Source organism: Convolutriloba macropyga, chromosome 11 (assembly GCF_964194025.1).
Source record: "Convolutriloba macropyga chromosome 11, txConMacr16.3, whole genome shotgun sequence".
In the NCBI taxonomy this organism is placed as follows: Eukaryota; Metazoa; Xenacoelomorpha; order Acoela; family Convolutidae; genus Convolutriloba; species Convolutriloba macropyga.
The window spans coordinates 46,776,724-46,802,074 of NC_134478.1; the positions used below are offsets into that span (position 1 = coordinate 46,776,724).

Sequence of the window (25,351 nt, forward strand, 5' to 3'; positions counted from 1 at the left end):
CAAGGAGGAAGTAGAACAACAAACCTGAGCTGCTTCCTAGGCAAGCTTGATCACTGGGGCCGGCACCTTCCCAAGCCGCACCCTCTCTTGCTCCACATCCTCTTTGGTGATGAGCGGCGCCTCCTGAAACTTGCCCGAATCGTCCACCAACTCCCAAATTTGAGCTGCAACTCCGTAATTATAGCAGGTGTCGTCGTCAGATAGCTTTTCATCTACCGACGAACGAGCACACTTAGCTGAAGAAGAAGACATAGCAAAAACTGAAAATATCAAAACTCATGAAACATGCAATTTTTTTCTCTCAACGTGCGGGTGTGTCATGCTCATACAGCTACCCCTCATGATCATGAGGTTATCGTGACCTGTCATTAGAGCTATTACCTTTTTAAGAGGTTACTTGATTATCATTGAATTGTAAAAATTTTCAATATTGAAGTGAGGTGCTATTAAACTAATCTTTGTCAGGACAAATTAGATTTGGATAGCTGAAGTTAAGCAGCTCTAAAAGTGCCTGTATTTTCTCTAACTCTTTGAATGGAGCGAAAAAGCGAGTGGTTTTGCGGCGTGAATTTTTTTCGCTCCTATTTTAAAGTAGAGTGAGAAAACGGTGTTTGAACAAAAATTCGGTTTCTCCGTAGTGGTTTTTTGTTCACATGCGGCATTTTGACATTGATTTTGTTTTTTCTTATTTTTTTATCTTATTTTTTCTTCAAAAATGGTTTTCTCAATTCACTCATATTCCATTTTAGGTCTAGTTTTTCTGTTAAGTCAATGAAAATTCTTTGAATTGTACGTCAGAACTTGTCCTGCTGTTTTTTTACTTCGTCTAACAGATTATTGTTTCAGCTTTCCCTGACTTCTTTGAATTGACTTTTTCAATGACTTACCTCACTAAAAAAATGACTTCTGAACTCACTTATGGATCTTTAAATTTTATGAACATTTACGTGTTAAAGGTCTATAGTGGGCATCTAAGTAGTGCCAAACATATATGCCCTAATTCTTGATTATTAGAGTCTTGAGTTTTTGATTTCGAATATTAATTTTGAGATCTTCGCCGTTTGTGCCCCCAGTACGTTATGCGCCCCCCAGTTACAGAGCACGTGCCATTACATTAAGTCATTATGTAAAAAAGTATTGCACATTCGTCTGAGGGGTGCAAATAATATGTGCCCACTAAGCTGAGGGGGCACAAACGGAAAAGATCCTAATTTTGAAAAGCCCTATTAGGGCTTTCTCCTTATAGAGCTTATGTGTCTCATAAAAATGACAGTCCAAAGCTAACCCAAAAAGTCTAGTGGTCTATTAAAGGACTGGTGGTCGATCTGTCTATCTAATCTCATTAGTTCTTCCAATTCATGGAAGGCCCCAAGCGTCTATCGCGGCTATTTTCCGGCAATCTGCCGGCTATGTTATGGGTTGCGCTCATTCCGAATTTAAGTCTGTTGGTAATATAAAAGCGATTGTAAATTTGATAGGGAAAATGGTATAGCCTAGTGGTTAAGGTGTTAGTCTGCCAAACGGGTTTTTTCGTCTTTCAACACGTCTGGGATGTAATCTATTTCGCCCGCACTTCCAGTGCTTTTATGCCCTCGATTGCAATCTTATGTAAGGCTACTTGTCACTAAGCGCGAGATGGGGGACAGAGTAGATCCCAAATCTTTCTGATATGCGATTCATCGAAACTGTTGCTCAGGCGTACATTCATAGTATCAAGCTCCGCTCACCCCACTCCCATCCCCAGTAGTTATGAACCACATAATTTTACTTTGTTTTGCTTTTGCTATGGAATGATGCATGCGCTGTAAGTAGGGGCGCATAACGTATTGAGGATGGATAAACGGAAAAGATCAGTTTTTCTGCGAAAGTTTATTCAAAGATTGCTTGAGATTTCCAAGAGCTTTACAACTGTATTAATAAAAGCTGTTATGTTTCTCTCCGCAAAAGTAATGGATCTGCCCAGATTGATTCGACAAAAAAACATGCTAGCACAATGATTCTAACCGCCATATAAATTTGGAGTTTTGGAACAAATAATTGTGCTCCCAATTTACTGTTAAGTGGAATATCATGTGAGACTAAGTTAAGTGTTTCAATTTTCGTTATGAGTTCGTTTTTTTTGCTAACCGAAGACTTTGCGGTATATTTTTTCGCACCTCGACGAAGAATCGAATGCATTACAATTAACACGAAGTCCACTTTGTTTCAGGTGACTCGGAGAAGCTCGCGCAGTAGTACTTCGGGAGGTTCCAGCTCATTCAAAGGTTCCTCAAAAAGCAACAGTTCAACAGAGATTATCACTGCCCGAGACACAATGCTCAATCTGATCAGAACAAGACCCAATCTGAAACACATCCAGACGCCCAATTACAACAGAGGCCTGCAACTAGGACGAGTTGGTCAGTATTAAACCGTAGTGCAATTTTTCGGAATCGCCCTGTACTTGCGTGAACAGTATTTTATGCCTCCCGGAATACGATATACCCCCTCCGCCTATTAAACTGAAAATTTATCAAACCATTGATAGAGTTAACGCGAAACTTTGGAATATTGATGTCTTAGATGAGTTAGTCCAAATTTTTTATAGAATATTTTTAGAGCCTGCTTTTGAAGGTTACTCCATTGGGGCCGTTGTATACTTATGAGTTATGCATTAATACTTGGGAGAGAGGGTGGGGAGAGGGTGGGTGGGGTGCCCAAGTACTGCAGAAAAATGTCCTCTTATGTATACTCTTATGTATATTACTTGGGGCTACCCATGAATAACGTTTTCGTTTTCATTTCCATATGTGAACAAGCATTTGCTTGTTTTTGCACTCATAGTTTTGCACTCACTATTACAGTTTGCGTCTACCAGTATAAAGGGGTAATAAAGGGGTTAAAGATGTAATACCAGAAAAAATGTCATTGAGAAGCAAAAATATCAAAATCAGTGTCAGATTAGTTTCAAAATTTATGCGGTGGAGAAAAAGAAGCTTTAAATTTTATCTCAATGTATAATTTTATTTAGTTGACATAATGAAGGACGGCAACAAGCGATACGAAGGCACCAGACTCCTCATCCGACCAGCATCTATCATGAATTTGGACATCGAGGACGTCTCCTGCACTGAAGACGAAGGTTGCGATCAAGATGACACTGTCTTCACCGAACAGAACTTTGCGTCACCTGTAATGGGACACAAGAAATCTACCAAATCCGACTCAACATTGACATCTCAAATGACGAGGAACGCGTCGAATGGTAAAAACGATGCTGGGAATTTCATCGCCGAGTGTTTCAAAGACAAATCACTGATTCCGACTGTTGTTGATGATATTGATGCTTTTTGTGAGATTTCACATGCGGGATTGCAATTGACAACAGACTCGGAGATCGAAGATGAACGAGAAGAAAATACGCCGACGCCGCAAGCTAGCTCGCTTGAGGATATAGTCAAAGAGTTCTCGTCTCATAATGGAGTGGGATCCTCCGATGGCTTTAGAAATAAAATGGACAGAAGGTTTGTTTCCTCTCACTGATTGCTCTAATGAAAAGGATGTTTTCTTTTGTCATGAACAAACCCTTTCCCTTTTGAAACCCACCTCGTGGTGGAAAATGTATGTATGTTGCATTCGCACGTTTTAATTTTCAATGTGTCAACTTCCGGAAAAGATGTTTCGGCTTAGCGGTCCTGATTGTACAGATTCATAAAGTCTTCGGGTTAAAAATGGAAGGCACTCGCTGGACATTTACTTGGCGTTGGTCTTTCATTGTCTAGTTTTTAGTACTTCCATGGCTACTAATTTGTGCATTAACAACAAAGGAGGGAATGAAGCAAACAGCCACAGAACTGCCAGACTCAGTGTGGGAAACTATCCAGAAGATAGAGATGCATTTCCTGCCCGGGCCAAGGTGAGAAAGAATTCGCGCCTTTTGCAAGAAGCTCTACGTCTGTTTACTACAGTTGTTTTTAGTTGCTCTCAAATGAAGTTTGTAACAATTATTAATAGCCGCCGTCAGCCTCTCAAAGGCTATTATTTAGGCGCTTTCATTATTTTAGTTCGCTTTACCTTTTGATCACGTTTACATAAGCCACGACATCGGTTACTTAAGCCAAGATTTTCTCGCTTGACTTCTGACTCATTTCACTCACTGTTTTAAATGAATGGATTTTAAATTCTTTCACGCAGTGAAGTACGCAATGTATTGAATACTGTCAAAGTCAAAAGAGCAAAATCAAAAGAGACGGGATAAACCGATAAAGACCGGTCATTAAGTCATTGAGAATTAGGCTATCAAAGTTCATTGGAGTGTCTGCTAGCTGACATTGGTATTAAGCTTATTAGCTTTCAGTTTAGAAGCTGAATTAAGAGTAGGTTTAGAATCCAACTAAAACTGCACGCCAAATTAGAACACTTTTTGACACTGAAAAAAAAATTTGGTTGGCTTATCTCAAGCGCGTCAACGGCGGCTATTTTCCGGCAATCTGCCGGCTATGTTCAGGTGTTTTTGCGTATCAACCAACGTTACTTCATTCCAAACCTCATTCATATGGTCTTCTCAGATTTTTAATAGCTCTCGAACGAAGTTTGAAGCAATTATTAAACGTGCGGGTCTTTTTTAATTGCCTCATAGCGATAGCTGGGGCTATTATTGGCCTTCTCTTGGTTTTTTTTTATTTCATTGTCATGATTTTTGTTACGACCATATGACGTCACAGCCACTTTTTGTTCATTCGTTCATGCAATTTCAACTGAATTGCATGTGTGACGTCATTTTTCGCTCTTAGTGGAGCGAGTTTTTTTGTTCATGCGCGTGATTAAATTTTTGGTCACACTTGACTTAGCTCACTCTCAAAAATGACTTCCTCAATTTGAAACTGACTTTTATTTACTTTAATTCAAAGAGATAAGGTCAAATGGGTGTGTGTCACTCTAAATGAAGGTTATTTGAGATCAGCTAATAGAAGCAGCAATAACTTATACAGATTTTTGATCAAAATATAACAGATCAGCCTTTAATGAAAAGACGAATTTTTTTGGTCTGTCTTTTTTACTGTTTTTTTTAGACTGCCGATCTACGAATCTTTTGCGGCTATTTTCTGGCAATCTGCCAGCTATGTTCATGCAAAATTTTCATTTGACCCATGTGACTTTTGCGCCATTAACTTTTTTTGTTTTGAGCGAGCAAAATTCTCTCCCATTCAAAATTTTAGGCAGCTGAACTCAATTGACGCCGAAATATTGGTGACATTTTGTCTATTGAAACTTTTTTAGTGTTTTTAGTTGTATATAATAACCTCCAATGACGTCATTTGAAACCCTTCCTGGTGAATACAATTACCCCTCCCCTCCTCCTCTCGACTGAATTAAGCTGCAATAGGTTCGTGCTCCCACTATTCGTTCGAGAGCAATTTTTCCGACGTCAGTAACTTAGTTGCGTTCCTGAACTCTATCTCGGGCTTTCAATTAGATAGAGCTATTCCTATATTTAAGGAGCATTCAACTGTTTTGGTTAGGTTCAGAAAAAGATAAAAATATCATTTTTAGCAGTCAAATCTTATAAAGGCTCCAAAATTTAAAGCCTTTAGGTCATATTACAGTGAGCAGACTGATTGGTCTGAATTATCGATTAGAATGCTGTGGGTTCTGTCTTTTTTTCATGCTCAATACTAAAATTGCGCGTTACATCCGCTTATTAAGCGCTCTCATTTCTGTAGAGCAAAATGAACAACAAGACTTTCTAGATCTTTCTATTCTTCATTGGCATTTGTATCTATAGTTGATATTCGATTTTTTCTTTAACAATTCAGTGACATAATTTTGTTCATTGATTTTATTCAACAGATTAATTCACCTTTTTGAACGGATTAATTCAAAGCTTTCCAGAAGAGTAAAGACCCTGAAAATCCATGGTTCCGTTTCCTCAATAGCAATGGGATTGTTTTAATAGCCGTGTAGCAGGGTAAAATTTTAGTACCAAAGGATCAAAACCATTTGGATAATTAATAGAACAGGTACAGTTTAATCGATCATTCAGAACATACACTGTGTTCCTTGTCATATTTTTAGAGGTCCTCAAATTTGGTTACCGTTCCATTATCACATTCTATTCTTTTTGGCTTTTCTTCGCAACTTAGGCAAAAATCTTAGACCTTTGACTTCTCGTCCTGAGAAGTGAGATAGACTGGGGAACACCGAGGACAGTTAGTCCCTCTCTTTGGGATAATTTACATTCTTTTTTGCGTTAATGTTATTTTTGAGCTTTCTGTGTCCAAACGGAGTTGAGTGGTGGGCATATATCGATAGATTTTTGGTACATTTTGAACTTTGTGTTTTGGTCATGGCAACATTCTCTTAAGAATGTTTACAAACTTCGAGAAAAGACCAATTGAGTTTTAACTTTTGATGAGCCAATTGATGACAAAATTGTGAGGTTTTGGCTGATTTTGTAAATTAATTCGATCTTAGGGTGTTTTTGCCGTAAAGCCGCTGCTTGATTTTCTTTAAATCGCTATTTCAACCGAGTTAAGTTTTGAATTCTTCGAACAATTTTTCCGCAATCTAGTGGTAGAAACCGATGAAGCCATAGCGCATTGTTTTAAATGTCATTAAAGTGAATTTGCTGATTTGTTTTACTGGTAACCTTATTAGATCTGTTCACCCTTTTTCATGATTTTTGAAGTCAAATTGGAGTACTGATTTTGGTCACGCCAAAACAGGAAGTGGAGCAAAAAAGCGAGTGGTTTTGCGGCTTGAAATTTTTTCGCTCTAATTTTAAAGTAGAGTGAGAAAATGGTGTTTGAACAAAAATTCGTTTTCTCGCTAGTGGTTTCTTGTTCAAATGCGGCAATTTCACTTTGATTTTTTTTCTGTTTTTTCTATTTTTTGAATCGGATTTTTTTTCTAAATGGTTTTCCCAATCCATTCATAGTTCATTTTATGCCTAGTTTTCTGTTTGAACCAAATTTTTTTCTCGTTAGTGGTTTTTGTTCACATGCGGCTTTTTGACATTGATTTTCAAATTTTCTTGATCTGATTTTTTTTTAGAAAATGTCTTTCCCAATTCGCTCATAGTCCGTTCTAGGTCTAGTTTTTGTTTAGTCAATGAAAATTCTTTGAATTTTACGTCACGACTTGTCCTGCTAAATGACGGTTATTTGAGTGCAGCTAATGTAGGCAGCAAAAACTTCTACAGATTTTTAATCAAAATATAACATATCAGCCTTCAATGAAAAGAAGATTTTTTGGTCGTTTTTTTTACTGTTTTTCTAGACCCCAGATCTACAAAGCTATTGCGGCTATTTTCTGGCAATCTGCCAGCTATGATTTAAAATTGCTCCCTAACGAAGTTTGTAGCAATTATATTAGTGCTCTCGGTCTTTTTTTTTGCAATTTTTCGCTTGACCGATCTTTCGTCTGACCCATTTGACTTTTCGTCCTCAAGATCGAGATAAGCAGGTAGCGCCCAGTGGGCATTAAGTTCTCTTAGAGCCTTTCAGCTCACTAGTCTCCATGTATGCGGTTCACAGAAACTGATTGGGAAACTTATACTTATGGTGTGAAGGGCGGTTCTTAGAAGTTGGCAAACAACCCACCCCCATCCAATCCCCACCCCTGCGCATTGTTTGGGCCGTAAGGGCCCAGTGCAGCCAAAAATAACCCTTCCACCGTTGCCCCTCCCCAACTGTTGCCAACACCCCCCTGTCCCCCCGCAGCCCCCGGTGCACCCCTCTCTGCGCTCAACTCACGCCCCTTCAATTAAGTTAAGGCTAGCCTCACTGTACCTTGGCTAGCTACTGACGAAGCCAAACAACCGCTTGCCGGTCGTTTGAGGGCAATTGGCCCGACGTTAGTTGGTTATATGTTATCGAGATGGGATTGCTTTCTGTTTTTTTTGCGTTCAGCATCTGGTTCTGTGGCTTTTCTGAAAACAACAAATGGTTTCCTTATCAGAATTGGTGGATTCTTTATGATGATGTTTGATTGGAAGTGGGAAAAAATTGACTTCTTTCCAAAAATTATTTAGTAGTTTTTTATTGTGTTTTTTTCTGCTAGTTTTAAATAGGGTATAACCTGCGTATCTTTTTTTATCCAGAAATTCAGTTTTTTCTTATAGATTTTTTTTGTTTTAATGAACAATCGTTTTCTGGCATTTATGTCTGCTTTTAACCGGGAAATAAGGTAACGTTTGTTATTAGCTGCGAAGCGATAGCACGGCTATTTTGTGATAGATGATAACCTTTGGACTTAACTCACTCGAAAAAGAATTCTGAGCTCTATTAGTGAAGTTTAAATTAAAAAAAAATATATTTTGAGTCTTAATAGTGCGCATCTAATTGGTGCCACAAACATTAGTGCTCTAATTCTTTATCCATAGTTTTTGTACTTTTCATCTGAAACATCTAATTTTAACAAAGCCTTATTCTTAGATCTTTTTCCTTCATTTTTATAGCTGCAAAGTCTGATGGTCCATTTTCGTTTTTTATTTGTTCTAGAACATTCTTTCTCGTCACTGCTTAAATGGTTTTTTTCGCGCTTGATTTCACGCTTTGTCAGTGACCTAAATTGCGGTTATTCAGAAGTTATCTGTTGCTAAAACAAATTTTATTGTAAGAATAAAGATTGTATGGTCCGGCAGCCGATTGTTTGAGGCGACTGGCTGGTAATCAGATCGGCTGTTCGAGCCGCGGCAGTGAAACATTTTTTGCACCGAAAAACAATCTCCTTTAAATTAAACTTGTATGTTTTATAGGCGGTGGCGATGACTTCTATCAACTCAGTTCTGTATCTTTTTCCATCTGTATTTTACGGCATGCAAGTCTATTTCGCAGCTATTTCGGCAATCTGCCGGCTATGTTTAATCCTTATTCTTTGCTTGCCAATGAGGTCGAGGAGGTCTATCGCGGCTATATGTACGTTAAATTAGGCAGTCTTTTATTTAATTACTTCTGTTTTTGTGGTGACATCTCAACTTGAAATTGTTTATAGATTGTTTACCGACCATACTTTTGAATGATCTTTTCACATTTGGCTGATTTTTGAATTCAATGAAAAGTCAAATTTCACTGGTGATTTTGATAACGCAATCAATCAAGAGGTTTTACTGCGCTATTCTTTTACTCAAAGTTTTCTAATTGCTCACGAACAAAGTTTAAAGCAATTATTGCAAACTTGTCTTTTTTGTGCAAATTTGTGCATGACCTTTTTGGCCTTTTTGTTCAGAAAATGCTTAGCTTTCAAGTAACTTTTTCATTCGTGATTTCTTAATTTTTGTGTGATCTCATTCCGACATGAATTTTCATAACTAACGCAATTGTGAGCGTAAGCGATGGCGTATCAAAGCCGTTGTGGGTTCGTGGTTACGATGGGAGACTGGCATTCAAGAGGTCGAGGGCGGGAAAAACTCTGCGGTCGTTTTTTTTACACCCATAAAAATTGCTAAGCTACACCTCTAAACTAAATTAAACTGACAGCGCCCCCGGTGCTTCGAGCGCAATTCATCCGACGTTATTCGGTTTATGATTTGTTCTGTCGTCTGACGCTTGTTTCATCTTTTCAAGGCAGATAATGAAGGCGTTTAACATTGAAGCCTTTGTACAGATATCAAACAATCAGTTGCAATTTAAAAAATTAAGTGTTTTCTAGATTGAGATAAAAGATTGCGTCCGCATCTCGACTTTCTCAAAATTGTAAATTCCGAGCACAGTTCGATGAACGTGGTTAATGGGTTGTTAAGTAAGTATGCAGCTTGGCTGTTTTATATAGATTTTGCCGAAAAATTTCCACTTCTGAAAGATTGAGCGGCTCTTGAAAGACGTATTTTTCATAGTTATTGGTTTTGTGCTAATTTGCGTGATCATTGTTTAGATACCGTAGTTGAGTCATAAAAGTTGAACAAACTCAAAAGTGTAACTTGTTTTTATTTACGTCAAGCTTTTTGATTAATAGTCAATGACTTGAGAATGGCACGTAGTTTTTACATTGTTTTACTAATTAATTACACGAGAGCTACCAAAAATAAAACTAAAATTTAAAGTTCTTGAATTGAAGAAAAACTTCAGAGGTGAATGTAATGCTGAGTGAATCACGTCATCAAGCTTTGAAGAGATGAAAGTTTCTCTTTCAAGGTTTTCATGTGGTTTCGTCAATTTTGTTCAGCTGTTGAAAGTCGAACTGTTTAGTAAGACGCATCTAATGTTCGCTCATTGTCTTGAATTTATGATGCGTATGTGAAGAATTTGTGCACATGTAGAAAGGAATGTTTACGTCGGCTGGTTGCAAATTTGTAGCTTGATAAACATGCTCCGATAATAACACAGATACAGATGTTCCAATCGTGCAATTATGTCCTCCACCCAGAGAACCAGATATTGTTTTAATTAACATGTGTGAACAATTTAATGTTTGTTTTTGCCTTAATGATGATAGCTTGTATAGCCTACCCAATAAGAGGAGGAGGTGTAGTCAACAAGTTAGTGTGGCCTCGCCATATGAGTGGGATCTCAACGCACTGCTTAATGAGAGAAGGACAGACCACGAGAATCTTCATCTACAATTTCTGAAAATTATTTTTAATTGCTCTCAAACGAAGTTTGTAGCAATTATATTAGTCCTGTCGGTCTTTTTTTAATGCGATTTTTCGCTTGACCGATTTTTCGTCTGACGCTTTTGACTTTTCGTCCTCAAAAACGGGATAAACAGGTAGCGCCCAGCGGGCATTAAGTGCTCCTAGAGCCTTTCAGCTCTGTTTCAGCTCAAACTGTTTTGGAGACTTATACTTATGTTGTGAAGGGCGGTTCTTAGAGGTTGAGACACCTCCCAATTCGCCCGTTAGTCGGTTATGTTTAATATAGAGAAATAGTGGCTGACTTACGCACGAGTTCTTTTGTAATGAAAAATGGTATTTATTCATGTCAAAAGAAGTGTTTTGAAATCCAAGTGTTCTGTTCACTGAAACTACAGACGGGACATACGTCATGGTATAACGACGCTTTTGTTATTTTTGGACCCCGCTATGTTTATAATGAAATGTCCGTGTTATAACGTGCAATAATTTGCTTGCAGAGATTGGTGAAGCGGAGGAATACACCTAGATCTCGTCCTCTCTTGTCAGTACACTTTCACAGATCGTAAGAACTACTGCTTCAGCTTCGGGCATTTGAATTAGAGCGGTAGAAATAGAACCGTTATCGGGTTTCTTTTGGTCAGTTGGGAATCTTCTTTCCTAATGCAGAACCTGATGATGGGTTTTATTGTTTTCCCAAAATGGTGTCGGTGTTCTATTTTCATGTTAACTGCTTTGCTATGTTGTTACCAAAAAGCGATGCGAAAGTAATAATCCAAAATGTTTAAATAGAAGTTGTTCCGGATATTATGCAAAAATTATGAAATGAAGATAGTTGAAAAAATTTACTTTTAAATTTGTGATTGTTTCGAATTTTGTTCCGGTAATCTCCCTGCGTAAAGTACAAAATGCGGAACCTCCACTCAGGTGGGTTGTCATTAACTCATAATTTGTGTTTGGGTATCGCATAATATAAATGGGAGATAAATTGAAATGATGCGTAAAATATCGTATGAAAGGGGCCTTTACGAGCCTACCGAGTAGGTCAAACGACTCCAGCTGTAAATTGTTTTGATTAATAGCCGCATCAGCAATTCCAGGCGGCTATTATTTTGCTCCTAATGTTTTTTAATCGTCTAACAGATTTTTGTTTTGTCTTACCCTGACTTCTTGGAATTGACTTTTTCAATGACTTCAGTGACTTCTACTGCTTTGCAGTTACAATTTGTTTTCGTGGCGTCATTTCTGCTTTTAGGTCAATTGCGTGACTTACATCACTCAGAAAATGACTTCCTAACTCACTTATGGAACTTTAAATTTTATGAAAATTTACTAATTAAAGGTCTATAGTGGGCATCTAAGTAGTTTCAAACTTATGCCCTAATTCGTGAGTAGTAGAGTCTCGAGTTTTAATATCGAATATTAATTTTAAAGTAGCTTCATTAGGGCTTTTCCTTGTAGAGAAAATGTGTCTCATAAAAATGACAATCCAAATCGAACCCAAAAAAAGTCTAGTGGTCTATTAAAAAGCTGGTGGTCGATCTGTCAATCTTATTTCTTTAGTTGTTTCAATTCATGGTAGGCCACAAGCGTCTATCGCGGCTATTTTTCCGCAATTTGCCGGCTATTTTTTAAAATTTCACGGGACTTGTGGGAGGTTGCAAGCAAATTTTCAGGCGCCAACTCATCACGAGTCAGATCCCGGGCTTTTAAATAATATTGCGCTTTGTTTGTGAAATTTGGCGGTATAAGACATTATATAATTTTTTACAAAAATAGAATTCAATTAATATATGGCTTGGTAAGATAATCTTGGTCGACTTTATTTTATTAACTCATTGACATGCCATTAGTTATCAGTTTAAAAGTCATAATCCAAGTTTGGAATCGCAGCAACTCTCGGATTAATGGCCCCTCGTCACTGTGTGTGAATTATGTGAATCAAAATCCACACAATCGGGTTTTCAATTGGATTAGTAGAACCCACACAATCGGGTTTTCAGGTGGAATAATAAAATCCACACAATCGGTTTTTCAATTGCGATAGTGGAACCCCCAATCTGATTTTCAATTGGGATACTCTTAACTGGTGGGATGTAAATGTAATAAGATACCTTTTGTGGAATTACAGAGGTAAAATATACCAAATGGTCCACTTTATTTGGAATGGGCGCTGAATCGCAATGCTAATTTGGGGGTGTAGTTAGGGGTGGAAATGCGGGTAGTAACCAAAAACGATTTAAAAAATAAGTAATTGATTTTTAGCCCCATCCGACGCCAGGTGGTGGGCTTGGACGGCGTGTGTACAGTCCGAGAGATGGAAGACAGAGGAAGCGTGACAGCAGTGCAGGGGGACTTCCCAGAGGGGGACATAAATCATCCTCATCTGGTCTCAGAGGATCAAACAATGCGCTCTCAGGTATTTTTGTCGCTCAACGTTGTTGCGAACGCTAGTGCATGGCCTTTACGTAAAATTAGGATCCAGGTGCTCTGTTACTTATGATAGATTGATGTCAAGTTCCTGCAAATTTATTATTAGGTTACGCGATCTGACATCCTGCCTTTTTTAGCAAGCTATTTTTGAGTGATTGGTTTCGGTAGCGAAGAGAAACTTAAATTTAATCATTCAAAGGCTCTGAATAAAACGGAATCAATCCTTGAATAGAATCGAGCATTTTTCAAAATATTTTATCTCAAAAATATTTTTTATCGCAGTCTTTAAAAGGTATTTTGCTGTTTTCTCTGTTGATAATATGTCAGATAAATTGAATGATAAAAAATCTTGAGAAGAAAACAACTTAAGTCGTAGATACACTTCTAAGTCTTAAGTAGATACACTTAAGAAGTCGTTAAAAACTTTCAAGTGAGACACCATAAAATCACGTTCAATCCATCTGAGATAACAGCTGGCATCCAATTGTTAGGCCAAATCCAGTTGTCAGACAAAATTGCATGTCTCTGCACTGAGTACATATCAGGTACACCATTGAAATCAGTATATGTAAGACTAAATGCGGAATAGAAAGGATCACGAAAAACTCAAAAATGTATTTGTCTGTTTTCTTCTGAAGTTTTAATCTTTTACCCTGTACTCGTGCATCTTTACGGCATGCATGAGAAGCAATTCACGCACGAAAATAGATTTTTTTCCATTTCTTTCGGAAACGTGAAATCATCTTTTGCTCGTTATATTATGATGCATAACAATGACAGTATATCTGATTGCTGGTAAAACTAAGCAGAAATTAGTTTTTTTGCAGAAACAAATATTACCAGAAAGTTAAGCTTTGCATTTTGGAATAATTAAGGTTTATATTATAGCTTTGATAGTGTTGAATAAAGAGAGCTATTATTGGCTTTCTCTTTTTTTGTTTCATCGTGAGATGTTTGCTATGACCATATGGCGTTATGCTCGCAACCATATGAAGTCAGGGTCACTTCAAAACAGCTTTTCATTCATGCTTTATTTATGCATTTTCGAATTGCCGGCGTGACGTCATTTTTGCACTTATCACAGCGAGTTTTTAGTAGCCATCCTTATTTTCCCAGTCGGCTATTATAGTAAGATGTTTTTTAGTTTAAAAGAAATTGAATTGAAATGGGGCGCTCTTTTTAAGGATCTGTTTACACATTTTTGGTGATTTCTTACGTCAAATTGGATTGATGACTTTGGCCACACCGAAACATAAGTGGAATGTAATTTTGAGTGCTGTGTGACATTTTTTCACTCTAATTTTATTGTAGAGCAAGAGTAGGGAGTTGGAACTAAAACTGGCTCTCTTGCTGGCGGTTTTTATGAGGTTATTTGTCTTAGATTTTTAGCCTTCAGCCTCTCAACTGCTATTATTTAGACGCTCTCCTTTTTTAAAAAATTTAATTTAGAATCTTTTAATTTGGAAACTGAATTAAGTAAAGGTTTAGAACCTAAACGAGACTGAACACCGAATTAGAACAATTTTTGAAACTTCGGAAAAAATTCTGTCAATTTTTAACTCTTCGTCTGTTTCAATTCCGATATGCGTCTAGTGTCAACGGCGTCTTTTTTCCGGCAATCTGCCGGCTATGTTTTGTTTTCGCTTTTTGTGCTCGGATTTCTTTCTAAATGGGTTTACCAATACATTCATAGTCCATTATAAGTCTAGTTTCTGTCTAGTCAATAAAAATCTGTCACGTTTTTTTTTATTTTGTCAAACAGAAATTCGGAAGTTAAGCTTTTAGTATCTTTAAAATTATCAATTTAAATTTTGATAGAGAGGAATAGGTTTATAACCAAACCACCGTCACCAAACTGTGAATGCAGAATGCTCATCACTTTAAAACAATGCGGTCAAAGAAATCCTGAAACAGATTTTTTCTTCAATTTTATGTAACTTAAATTAAGAGTACATTACTTTGCGTGCGACAAATACAAATAACATTTAAATTGCTGACTTGCTTTAAATTGCTTGGTTCCTCTGCTTAGTTTTTCAAATATTGCATAGTCCTTGGCAATAAATGGAAGAATAGAAAAAGTTTTGTCTACCAGAGCTGATAACAAAGACATCCATTTCATCTGTCTAAAAGGTTTTGTGGTTGTGCGCTCCCATAATTCTTGAATTAGATGAGGTGCTTTAATTTGATGGCTGCTGCGTAATAGAAATGTTGAGTTTATAAATATATTTGTTTGTGAAATTAACACCAGAAGTTGAAGTTTGATAAGCCTTTTTAATATCAGGTAATAGGGAAGGAATCAGCTTCTGATTTACAAATTTAGTTGCATGTTTATTGTTTATCTTGTTTGGGAGTAGTCGAAGCTCATATAGCAGAATTTTAGCTTCTGCGTTAAGATTAATTTGACTAAAACAGTTATGAAAAATAAATTTAGTGATGGCTTAATTGAGTTTTTCAGAACGTATTTGAGCGGTGGGGCGTCATGGTAGAACATAAATAATTGGAAAACGCTCAACAAACTATAAGCCGTTTTCAGTAGGATGTGAAAATGTAATTCCAGTTAAATAGAGTTGTTCAAATAAGAATCAGGTGTTTGAAATGTTCGTTTGTGTATAAGATATCGTTGATATATGTCGAGTTTTGTAATTTTAGCAAGTGGTTCGAGTGGATTTGGTCGGAGACGAGGGGTCAGAGGTAGTGAGGAGTCCCTGTTGTCGGCAGCCAGGAGTGTCGGTGGGGGGCTCGGGGAGGGTGGAACGTCAGAGTGCAAGATGTGCAATGAGGGAGTGGATGGAAGGGACTTCCTCAATCTCACAGTAGATGAGATGATGCACATCAGACAGGTAAGAAAAATACAAGTAAAGCATACAAAACAAGCACACTCTCGTCCAGTCAGTATCTTGTATTCCTCTAAATTATTGATTGATTGATTCTATTCAGAAATTACTCACATGAAAACAGTTCCTGTATATATCAGCCAGCGCGCAGCTGACAGCAGAATTGACGCATGGCAAGAAAGAACAGAAAGGCCCATTAGATCCTCTGATAGTCTTTAACTTGTTTAATTGCCCACGAACGTGTCTTTTTAATGCAAAGTTTTTGCGATTTTTTTTCGAAAGCATTCTTTCGCTCGCTTGAGTGATTTGATTTCTCGAGTAACTTCTTCACGCTTGACTTCATTTTTCGTGACCTAAATTGAGCTTGTTTAAGAATTCAGTCGTTGCTAAAACAAAATCAATTGTAAAATAAGGCACTGATAGAAGAGCGGCTGACTAATGGTGCACTGAATTATGCCGGAGGTCTGGTCTCGAATCCATCCTCGGTCGGAAGTTTTTGCACCCATAAAATATTTATCTACGCTACAGTACCCTTTGAATTAACTTGCTCTGCCTGTCGTTCGAGAGCAATTCGTCCAACTTTAGTCGGTTTGTTAATAGCTGCTGTCAGCCTCTCAACGGCTATTTTTTAGGCACTCCCCTTTTTTAAATTCACTTTACCTTTTGATTACGTTTTTCGGTTTATATAAGTCACGATTTTCACCTTTGACTTCTTACTTACTTCACTCACTGTTTCAACTGAATGTATTTTAAATTATTTCACACATCCAATTACGCAATGTGGTCAATACTGTCAAAGTCAAATGATCAAAGTCGAAAGAGACCAATAAAGCCCGGTCATTGAGAATTAGGTTATCAAAGTTCATTAGTGTTTGCTAGCTGACATTGGTATTAAGCTTATTAGCTTTCAGTTTAGAAGCTGAATTAAGTATAGTTTTAGAATCCAACTTAGAACTGCACGCCAAATTAGAACACTTTTTGGCACTGAAAAAAAACAGAACGAAATTTGATCAATTTATCTCTTCTTTTTTATTTTTAATAGCCGCCTCAGCTTCTCAGCAGGCTATTATAGCGCTCCTATTTTTTGGCCTTACCTTAGTTCACAGCCTGTTCAACATTTTGCGTGAAATCTTTTTGATTTCTCTAGGCTAGTTTCACTTTTCGCTCGTTCTGCTGAAAGCGTTTTTAGACAGCAGTTGCGCAGCAAAGCAATTCAAAATGCAAAGAGTCAGTATCAAAAAACGGAAAGCAACAAGAAATTGGAAATAGAAACGGGATAAAACCATAAAGCCCAGTTTTAGTTGCACGTTACTCGAACTATGTTCTTTTAAATCTTAGTTACCATCTCTAATGGTTATTGATATTGATACTGGCTCCTGTATTGTCTCCCTATGAAACAGGAATTTGTTCAACTACAAAATGACATCAAAATAGTTCGCACTTTTTTTCCTCCAAAAAATCTTTTTTTTTTAAAATTATTTTCTCTTCTTTCAATCCCAATCGTGGTTATAGGAATCAACGGCGGCTATTTTCCGGCAATCTGCCGGGTATGTTTCTCTTTCAATCCCGATGTTCATCAAGCGCGCCAACAGCGGCTATTTTCCGGCAATCTGCCGGCTATGTTGTTTTAATTGCCGTATAAAATGGTAAAGCTTGACAGAATTAAGTATCTGTTCAGTACTAATCGGGCTTTTTAGTCTCTAAGAATGCCTTTCACCAAAACTACCGAGGAGCTGTAATTACACTTTTGGGAAGTTTGGAAACCCTGTATCCTTTCTCCAGTGGTACTCTTTTATTAATAGCTCTTATATCTGAGCGCAGAATTTGAATTGTATTGGGGCGCTGTCCTATTAATAGCTACCCTCATCATAGCCGGCTATCATAGCGGCCCTGTTTTTCTTGTACTTTGTCAAATAAAACTTTGTTTCGCTTTACCGTGTGTCACAACTTGTTCAACATCTTGCGTTAATTCTTCTTGACTTCCCTAGGCCAGTTGTATTCTTCACTTTTTCTGCTCAAGGCCCCTTTTAAACAGCAACTAAAAAAGGAGTCATGAAAACGAAATCAAGAATAGAAACGGATGAACACATAAAGCCCAATTTTATATGCCGGCTACTTGAACTTCATTCGTATATGTCTTAGTTACCATCTCTAATGCTTATTGGTATAAACTATGCTCCTGCAAACCTTCATCAAGAAACAGGAGTATGTGTAATTGCGGAATGACATCAAAATAGTTCGCACTCTAAAGAATTGTTTGTACAACAATCTTTTTTTTCATTTTCTGTTGGTTCAATCCCAATCGGGTTATGGGAATCAATTGCGGCTGTTTTCCGGCAATCTGCGGTGTGTTTTTTGAAGATCTGTGTACGGGTTTTCCCAATTTTTTTTTCAATGAGAAGGAGAACGAGCAGTGATTTCAGTTATGTCGAATCAGTTTATAGATAGATTCATAGTGTGATGGGCGGTTCTTGAGTGTGAGATATCAAATTTATAAGGTCTATTGTACCCTTTCATGTTTGGAATGTTTGCAGGTGCTGACAAAAGCGGAGCTAGACAACCTTAGCCTTGCAAAAGACCTGTTGGCAGACGTTCGCTCTGAGTGCGTTTGTTTCCTGTGCAAAACTACCCGATTCAACATGTTCAAAAAGAAATTCACATGCAAATTCTGCGCCAAAAGTGTGTGCAAGTCCTGCTGCAGATCAATTCAGATGCCAAGTACAAATTTACTAAGAGTTCCTATCACTATTTTGAGTCCTACGCCTTCAAGGGTTGTTGTTGCGAATGAAAAGTCAATACCAAGCTATTCAGCAAAGTCTAAAAGTCGGGATTGCCTCTCAAATTCAACGGAAGAAAAGTGCCTTTCTACAGCAACTGCTTCTGGTAGTAAGAATAGATACAATAAGAGTTCTGATAAATTGGACGGCAGAGGTGGTGTTGAGTCATCAAGAAGGTCTTCTCTCATCATATCTGGGTCGAGCAGAGAAGCAATCTATGGTCGTAATCGAAGGAAGTCCAGACATTCGGACCTGCCTTTGAGGTCAGTCATTATCAGGGTTGCTGCCTTTGATTAGCTGCTAAGTAGAGAATATAAAATATATTGCCTGAGGTAGTATTTCAAAACAAATCGTTCCTACCACCGATAAATTGTTTTTACCATTAGTTGGCTTTGCATGGATATACAAAATGACTTATAGTATAAATTACAGAAATGGATAACTAGTAAACAACACTATTGCCTAGTATATTGGAAGATAAAAAGGAAAACAAAATCAAACTTTTTCCGTTAGATGTTTTGCGATCGCTTAGAAAGATCTGTTGAAAATTTAAGGTTTACTTGTTCAGCGTTGACTGCAGAGATGGAACTTTGAGGCGTATCCTTTTAAGTAACGCTTAAGGGCTGCAAGTTTACAAATACTTGTTCAATTCCAGTGCTGGTCCATGTTCACTCTAGGTGCGGCTTAGAATGACCGCCTAACATGTAGTGCATTTGGGTAGCGTTGTCAGGTCATAAGACTATTTCAATAGACTTCATGGAACTTTCCGGGGAATGTTTCCTTGTACGAATCTTGTGGTCAACTCGAGAAGGTTATATTTAAGTATTAGAAAATAACCATGAAAGACAATATGCGAATTCAGCTGTTCATCTGAATTCGAAAAAAAAACTGCTATGAATATGTCATTGTTCTATTTTTAATAGCCGCCCTCATCTCAGCCGGCTATTATAGCGCTCCTATTTTTTTTTACAATTCAAAGAATTTGAATTGTATTGGGGCGCTGTCTTTTTTTTAAGATCTGTTCACACATTTTCATGATTTTTGAAGTCAAATTGGAGTAGTGATTTTGGTCACGCCGAAACAGGAAGTGGAGCGAAAAAGCGAGTGGTTTTGCGGCGTGAAATTTGTTCGCTCTAAATTTAAAGCAGAGTGAGAAAACGGTCTTTGAACAAAACTTCGCTTTCTCGCTAGTGGTTTTTTGTTCACATGCGGCAATTTCATTTTGATTTTTACTGTATTTCAATTTTTTGGATAGGATTTTTTTTTCTAAATGGGCTTCCCAATCCGTTCATAGTTCATTCTGGGCCTGTTTTTTGTTTGAAACAAATTTCCATTTCCCGCTAGTGGTTTTTTGTCCACATTCGGCATTTTGACATTGATATTCTGTTTTTTTTTATATATTTTTTATCTGATTTTTTTAGAAACGGGTTTCCCAATTCACTCATAGTCCGTTCTAGGTCTAGTTTTTTGTTTAGTCAATGAAAATTCTTAGAATTGTATGTCAGGACTTGTCCTGCTATGTTTTTTTACTTCGTCGAATAAAAAAATGTTTCGCTTTACCTCATTTTGCCGCCTTTTCAACATTTTGCGTGAAATCTTTTTGACTTCTCTAGGCTAGTTTCTCTCTTCTCTCATTCTGCTAAAAGTGATTTTGAACATCAGTTGCTCAGCAAAGCAATTCAAAATGAACAGAGTTAGTACAAAAATGGATGTCAGAAATAGAAATGGGATAAACCCATAAAGCCCAATTTTAGATGCCCGCTTTTTGAACGTCGTTCCTATAAGTCTTATTTACCATCTCTAATGCTTATTGTTATTGATAGGAGCCCCTGTAGCCTCTCTCTAAGAAACAGAAGTTTGTTCAACTACGAAATGCCATCAAAATAAATCGGACTTAAAAAAATGTTTTTGTACAAAAATCTTTTTTTTTCAATATCTTCTGTTATTTCAATCCCAATCATGCTTATTGGAATCAATGGCGGCTATTTTCCGGCAATCTGCCGGGTATGTTTGAAGTTCTTAAGAGTTTGCTTGATTTTAAAGTTTCTGTAACTCTCTCACCTTCAGACGCGACAGTACAACTGAAGACGAAGATGAACCTCCTAGAGTCAGATGTCTGAGCTCAAGCAGCTGCTCTTCAACTACTTCCTCTTCTAGTGGAGACGAAACTTGTCCAGAAATAGGTGCAGATGGAGAAACAACAGAAACGGAAGAGGACGCCGATGCCAGTATTGTAGGCAGTTATTTGAACAACAATCTCTCCGGGTTGTCGGGAGGTAATGCAACCCCGAGATCCGGGTCGCCTATGGTATCAACCACAAACTTGACTAAGATCCCCGAAAATAACAGCAGTCACAACACACCTACGAATAGTTTTGCATCTGCCTATAACGGGACTGCAAACATTAATGTTAACGGTTCCAGGAAAGGGTTCAACCGGCCTTCAAGTTGTATCGCTAAACCGATTGTTGCTAACAAGTCAGAATTCATAACCGAAACGACAGCATCAAACCATTTGTCAAGAAAGTCGTCAGCAGGTCATGAAATGAATCGCAGCAACATTTCACATACCAACAACAATTTGAATTCAAACGGCGGAAACAACAGTTTGAAACCTTCAAATGGTGTTGGAGTTGGAGGGTTCCGAAGGGCAAGTTCAGCTCAGTACCGATCACATCAGAATGGATCTGTTCAGCAATCGAACCCTAATTCGTCACATCTCGGTAACCAGCGAACAGATGTTTCCTCTCGTAAGCCCCCCTCGGGATGTAATTCTAATCAACAAGCGGCGACCCTGGCGTCCTATGGAATCAGCGCCACACCTCCGAGCGCGGCACCCGCCCAACCTCGGACTCAAGTCTGCAGGTCATGTCATAAGTTTTTAAAACATGTCTTGCATACTAACACATGCTCTAATTACTTCTCAAGAATTTAGAGTTGTACTTTTGGGCAATTGTTTTGATAGAAGAAATGGTCTAATAGAGTTCGTATGTTGTGTGGTTTCAAAGAAAAGCTTAATATTAAAACTGGGAACATAAAAAGCTTTGGGATAGTATAAACATTAGAATATTTTTTGATAACTAAAGTGGTCTAATAATATCAGGGTTCGCGAAAAAATTAATTGATGTCCCAGATATTACACTTTTTTTTGAAAATGGACGACAAACTAACTGTTTCATTACAGTTAATTTTGGAAATATGCAACGTATAAGCATCAATTACACGATGTTGAATCAATGAAACAGAAAAATTTCCACATCCATTTCTGTTCTTCTTTGAAACAAAAAATTAGTGCGCTATTCAGATTGTGATTATCTAAAATACAACCGTTCTATATCTTGAGATGATAATTAGTTATGACATGTAAACTGAATGCTTTGCAATGTTACTCAAAAAAGTTTAGTAGTTAGAGTTTTCAAGAGAGAGGAAGAGTTTTAGCAATTTTCAATTTGAATTTCAGTTTAGAATAAATCGATTTGTGTAAGTATTGTAAATGCATCTTCTCATTTGTCTCTTGTTCTTAATACACTTTGATAGTAATTATCCTGGTCATTTGAACATTTCATGTAGCTATTTATCAATAACATTGAAAAATCTGCTTTATTTATCAATAGCCTATTCACTGAGTTGTTTTTGGGGGTAGGGTGGGCTGTTTCAAAGTCCTAACAAAATTGTAAACCTTTTCAATTTTAAACAGAATCTGAAAGGTTTAGGGCAAATCATTTGAAACTAAGATTCGAACCATTAAACAAATTAGTCTTTTCGTTAACTACACACGACTATTTAGAATCAAATCAATAAACAATTGAATAAAATGACGGAAATTATGTTCAAATGGCCATCTCTAAAAAGCTAAACGCTGAAAATTTGCTGCTTCAGCTCTTCGAACAGATGTTCGGCTGGAAAAATTTGAAGCTACTCTATTTGAATTTGTATGCTAATACAATCTGCTTGTAAAAATATTCAGTATGTATATTATTTTCAAGCAAAACGGACATTTCTTAGAACTTAATGGACTGAAATTTAAGCCTTTAGAGAATATTTTAATCTGTCTGAAAAGTTTATTTTTACTTATGGAGTTTGCTATTTCGTTTCACAGCAGAGGGCGTCTGAATAAATTCCTTAAATAGTTCAAAATGACATTGAAATGTGATGGTGGAAAATGAAATTAAGAAGATTACTTCATTTAATTTAGAATTTTAGAAGATGAGCAGAGAAAGATCCGTTTAATTCACGTGCTTATATTCTTTAGTAAACATTCCGTTGTTGTAAATTTAATAAAATTTGCTCACTTATTCGTACATTTTCTTCGTGCACTTTTCTTTAACAAGCTAAGTGGGATTAGAGTTCTTTTTTATCTTGGAACTTGTTCACATATACATACCTACATTCCAATAGTGCAGTAAGTAGACCTAAAATTTGTGAAAGAAAACAAAAAATTTTGGGGTGGGGTTTGTTGGCTCTTTCCCCATTATAGGCCCCCTCGAAGATTATTATTATTACTAGGTTATTACTACGGTTTTTTTTGGGGGGGGGGGGATAAATGGGTAAATGTTTCAGCCCGACTAATATTGGTGGTCTATAATGAGAAAGAACCATTTTGTTTAATAGTTTGATACTTTTTTGTAGAAATAGTCCTCATTTATCACTTCATGTTCAAATCAGTCCCCAATGTCAAGTTGCCAATTCCTTTCACGCCCATTCCCAGCAACCTGTTACAACCCCAACGTAGTTGTATATCTTGTGAGTTGATGTGTTATTGAGTCATCTAACTACGCTGTTGAGTTCGCTGCAGTTTACACGTACCTGGTAACAAATGAGCTTTTGCTATCGTTCTAACAGAAACTCCCAATAAAGTTTCACTTTCTGCAGCTGTTTTTCTTTTTGCTCTCAAACAAAATTTGCAGCAATTATATTATTCCTGTGTTTCTTTAATGCGATTTTTCACCTGACCGACTTTTCGTGTGACTCTTTTAACTTTTTGTCCTGAAAAACGAAATCAACCGGTAAAGCCCTTAGGACATTAAGTGGCTGAGCAGCTCTCTTAGAGCCTTCCGCCTTTTTAGTATCTTAGTAATAGATTCAACGAAACTGTTTTGAGGAGCAAATTTCATGACGTGAAGAGTGGTTCTCAATCTAGATATAAACCCTCAGTCACACCCCTCCTCACCCTTCAAACACACACAAAACACCCCCGTCCAACCTCTTTCACCTGTCAATTTTTACTCTCCTCCCAACCCTACCCTCCTCAATGCATAAAACCGCACCCTAATTCTAGCATCTCTACACCCGAGCTGGCTACCGAAGCCATCGCGCGTCGTTTCAGAGCAATTATCGCGAAGTTAGTCGGTTGTTTCTTACCCCTAACTAAACGAGATAGAAAGGTTGAGATTTGGCCAAGAGCTGTAGTTAAATTGTGCTGTTTTGCTAATTTGCATTGTTTTTTAATAGCCGCCCTCATCTTCTCAGCCGGCTATTATAGCGCTCCTATTTTTTTTTTACTTCGTCGAATAAAAAAATGTTTCGCTTTACCTCATTTTGCCGCCTTTTCAACATTTTGCGTGAAATCTTTTTGACTTCTCTAGGCTAGTTTCTCTCTTCTCTCATTCTGCTAAAAGTGATTTTGAACATCAGTTGCTCAGCAAAGCAATTCAAAATGAACAGAGTCAGTATAAAAAATTGAAGTCAGAAGTAGAAACGGGATAAACCCATAAAGCCCAATTTTAGATGCCCGCTAATTGAACGTCGTTCCTATAAGTCTTAGTTACCATCTCTAATGCTTATTGGTATTGATAGTAGCCCCTGTAGCCTCTCTCTAAAGCAGAAGTATGTGCAACCACGAAATGCCATCAAAATAAATCGGACTTAAAAAAATGTTTTTCAACAAAAATCTTTTTTTTTTTTCAATATCTTCTGTTATTTCAATCCCAATCATGCTTATTGGAATCAACGGCGGCTATTTTCCGGCAATCTGCCGGGTATGTTTGCTAAATTGCAATTAAATTTGCTGAGTTGCAATGAATGGTTTTAGTGGGGAATTTCTATTTTTGTTAAAAAAATCGATTGATGAGCGTTCAATTAATTAGTTTGCCTATTTTAGTATGCGATGAGCAAATTTGTTCTGCTATTTTCCCTTCACAATTTAATTTCAATTGTAGGTAACGATTTACTAAAGGATTTGGATTGTATTGATGCGTTTTTTTTACGACTCGAAGAGTATTGGAGAAGTGTCTTTTTTCAAATTTATTGTCGTGAATGTCAAGTACCTGAAAACGTTTAGTGGTTTGATTGTTAGAAAATTGGAGAGGTGCAAGAGTGTTCGGTGTTCATAGCGCTGTTGTCGAGAGAGCGACAAAAATGCTTGAAAAAGTTTTCTGTAAGCCAGCTAAATTTTTAGTTCACGGACGGATTTTTCAAGCAGTTTTAATTTTTTTGGCGATTAATCTCACTTTCATGCTAATTTTGTTTTACATCCATTTTGTGGCGTTTTTATGATGTAAACAATTTTTCTATGCTCATTTTTTATTGGGGGATTTAACAGATGGCTGCTAATTAGCGGAATTTTGGGGAGTGGGGGTGGAAATTTGCTGTTTCGATGGCATAAGTAATTTTTAAGAGAATTGACAAATTGAGAAAATAAAATTTTAGTTTGTTGGGTTTTTGGTTTTACTTAAAAATTTGATGTGCGCCTTTAATGGCTTTCCTTTTGTTGCGTGAACATTTTCACCATCTCATTTTGACTCTCGAAATGTTTATGT

At 37.2% G+C, this 25,351-nt stretch overlaps 1 protein-coding gene across 1 annotated transcript in view; it reads left to right on the forward strand.

Annotated features, from left to right (window-relative positions):
* LOC142349749 (uncharacterized) overlaps positions 1–21,633 on the forward strand; it is a 44,862-nt gene extending 23,229 nt beyond the window's left edge. The window contains exons 8-14 of the mRNA XM_075401496.1: positions 2,210–2,399; positions 3,011–3,503; positions 3,769–3,895; positions 12,815–12,968; positions 15,632–15,822; positions 18,351–18,856; positions 20,661–21,633. Coding sequence (XP_075257611.1) covers positions 2,210–2,399; positions 3,011–3,503; positions 3,769–3,895; positions 12,815–12,968; positions 15,632–15,822; positions 18,351–18,856; positions 20,661–21,528 — 2,529 coding nt within the window. The 3' untranslated portion in view covers positions 21,529–21,633. The remainder of the gene's footprint in view (positions 1–2,209; positions 2,400–3,010; positions 3,504–3,768; positions 3,896–12,814; positions 12,969–15,631; positions 15,823–18,350; positions 18,857–20,660) is intronic.
* Positions 21,634–25,351: the final 3,718 nt, after the last annotated feature.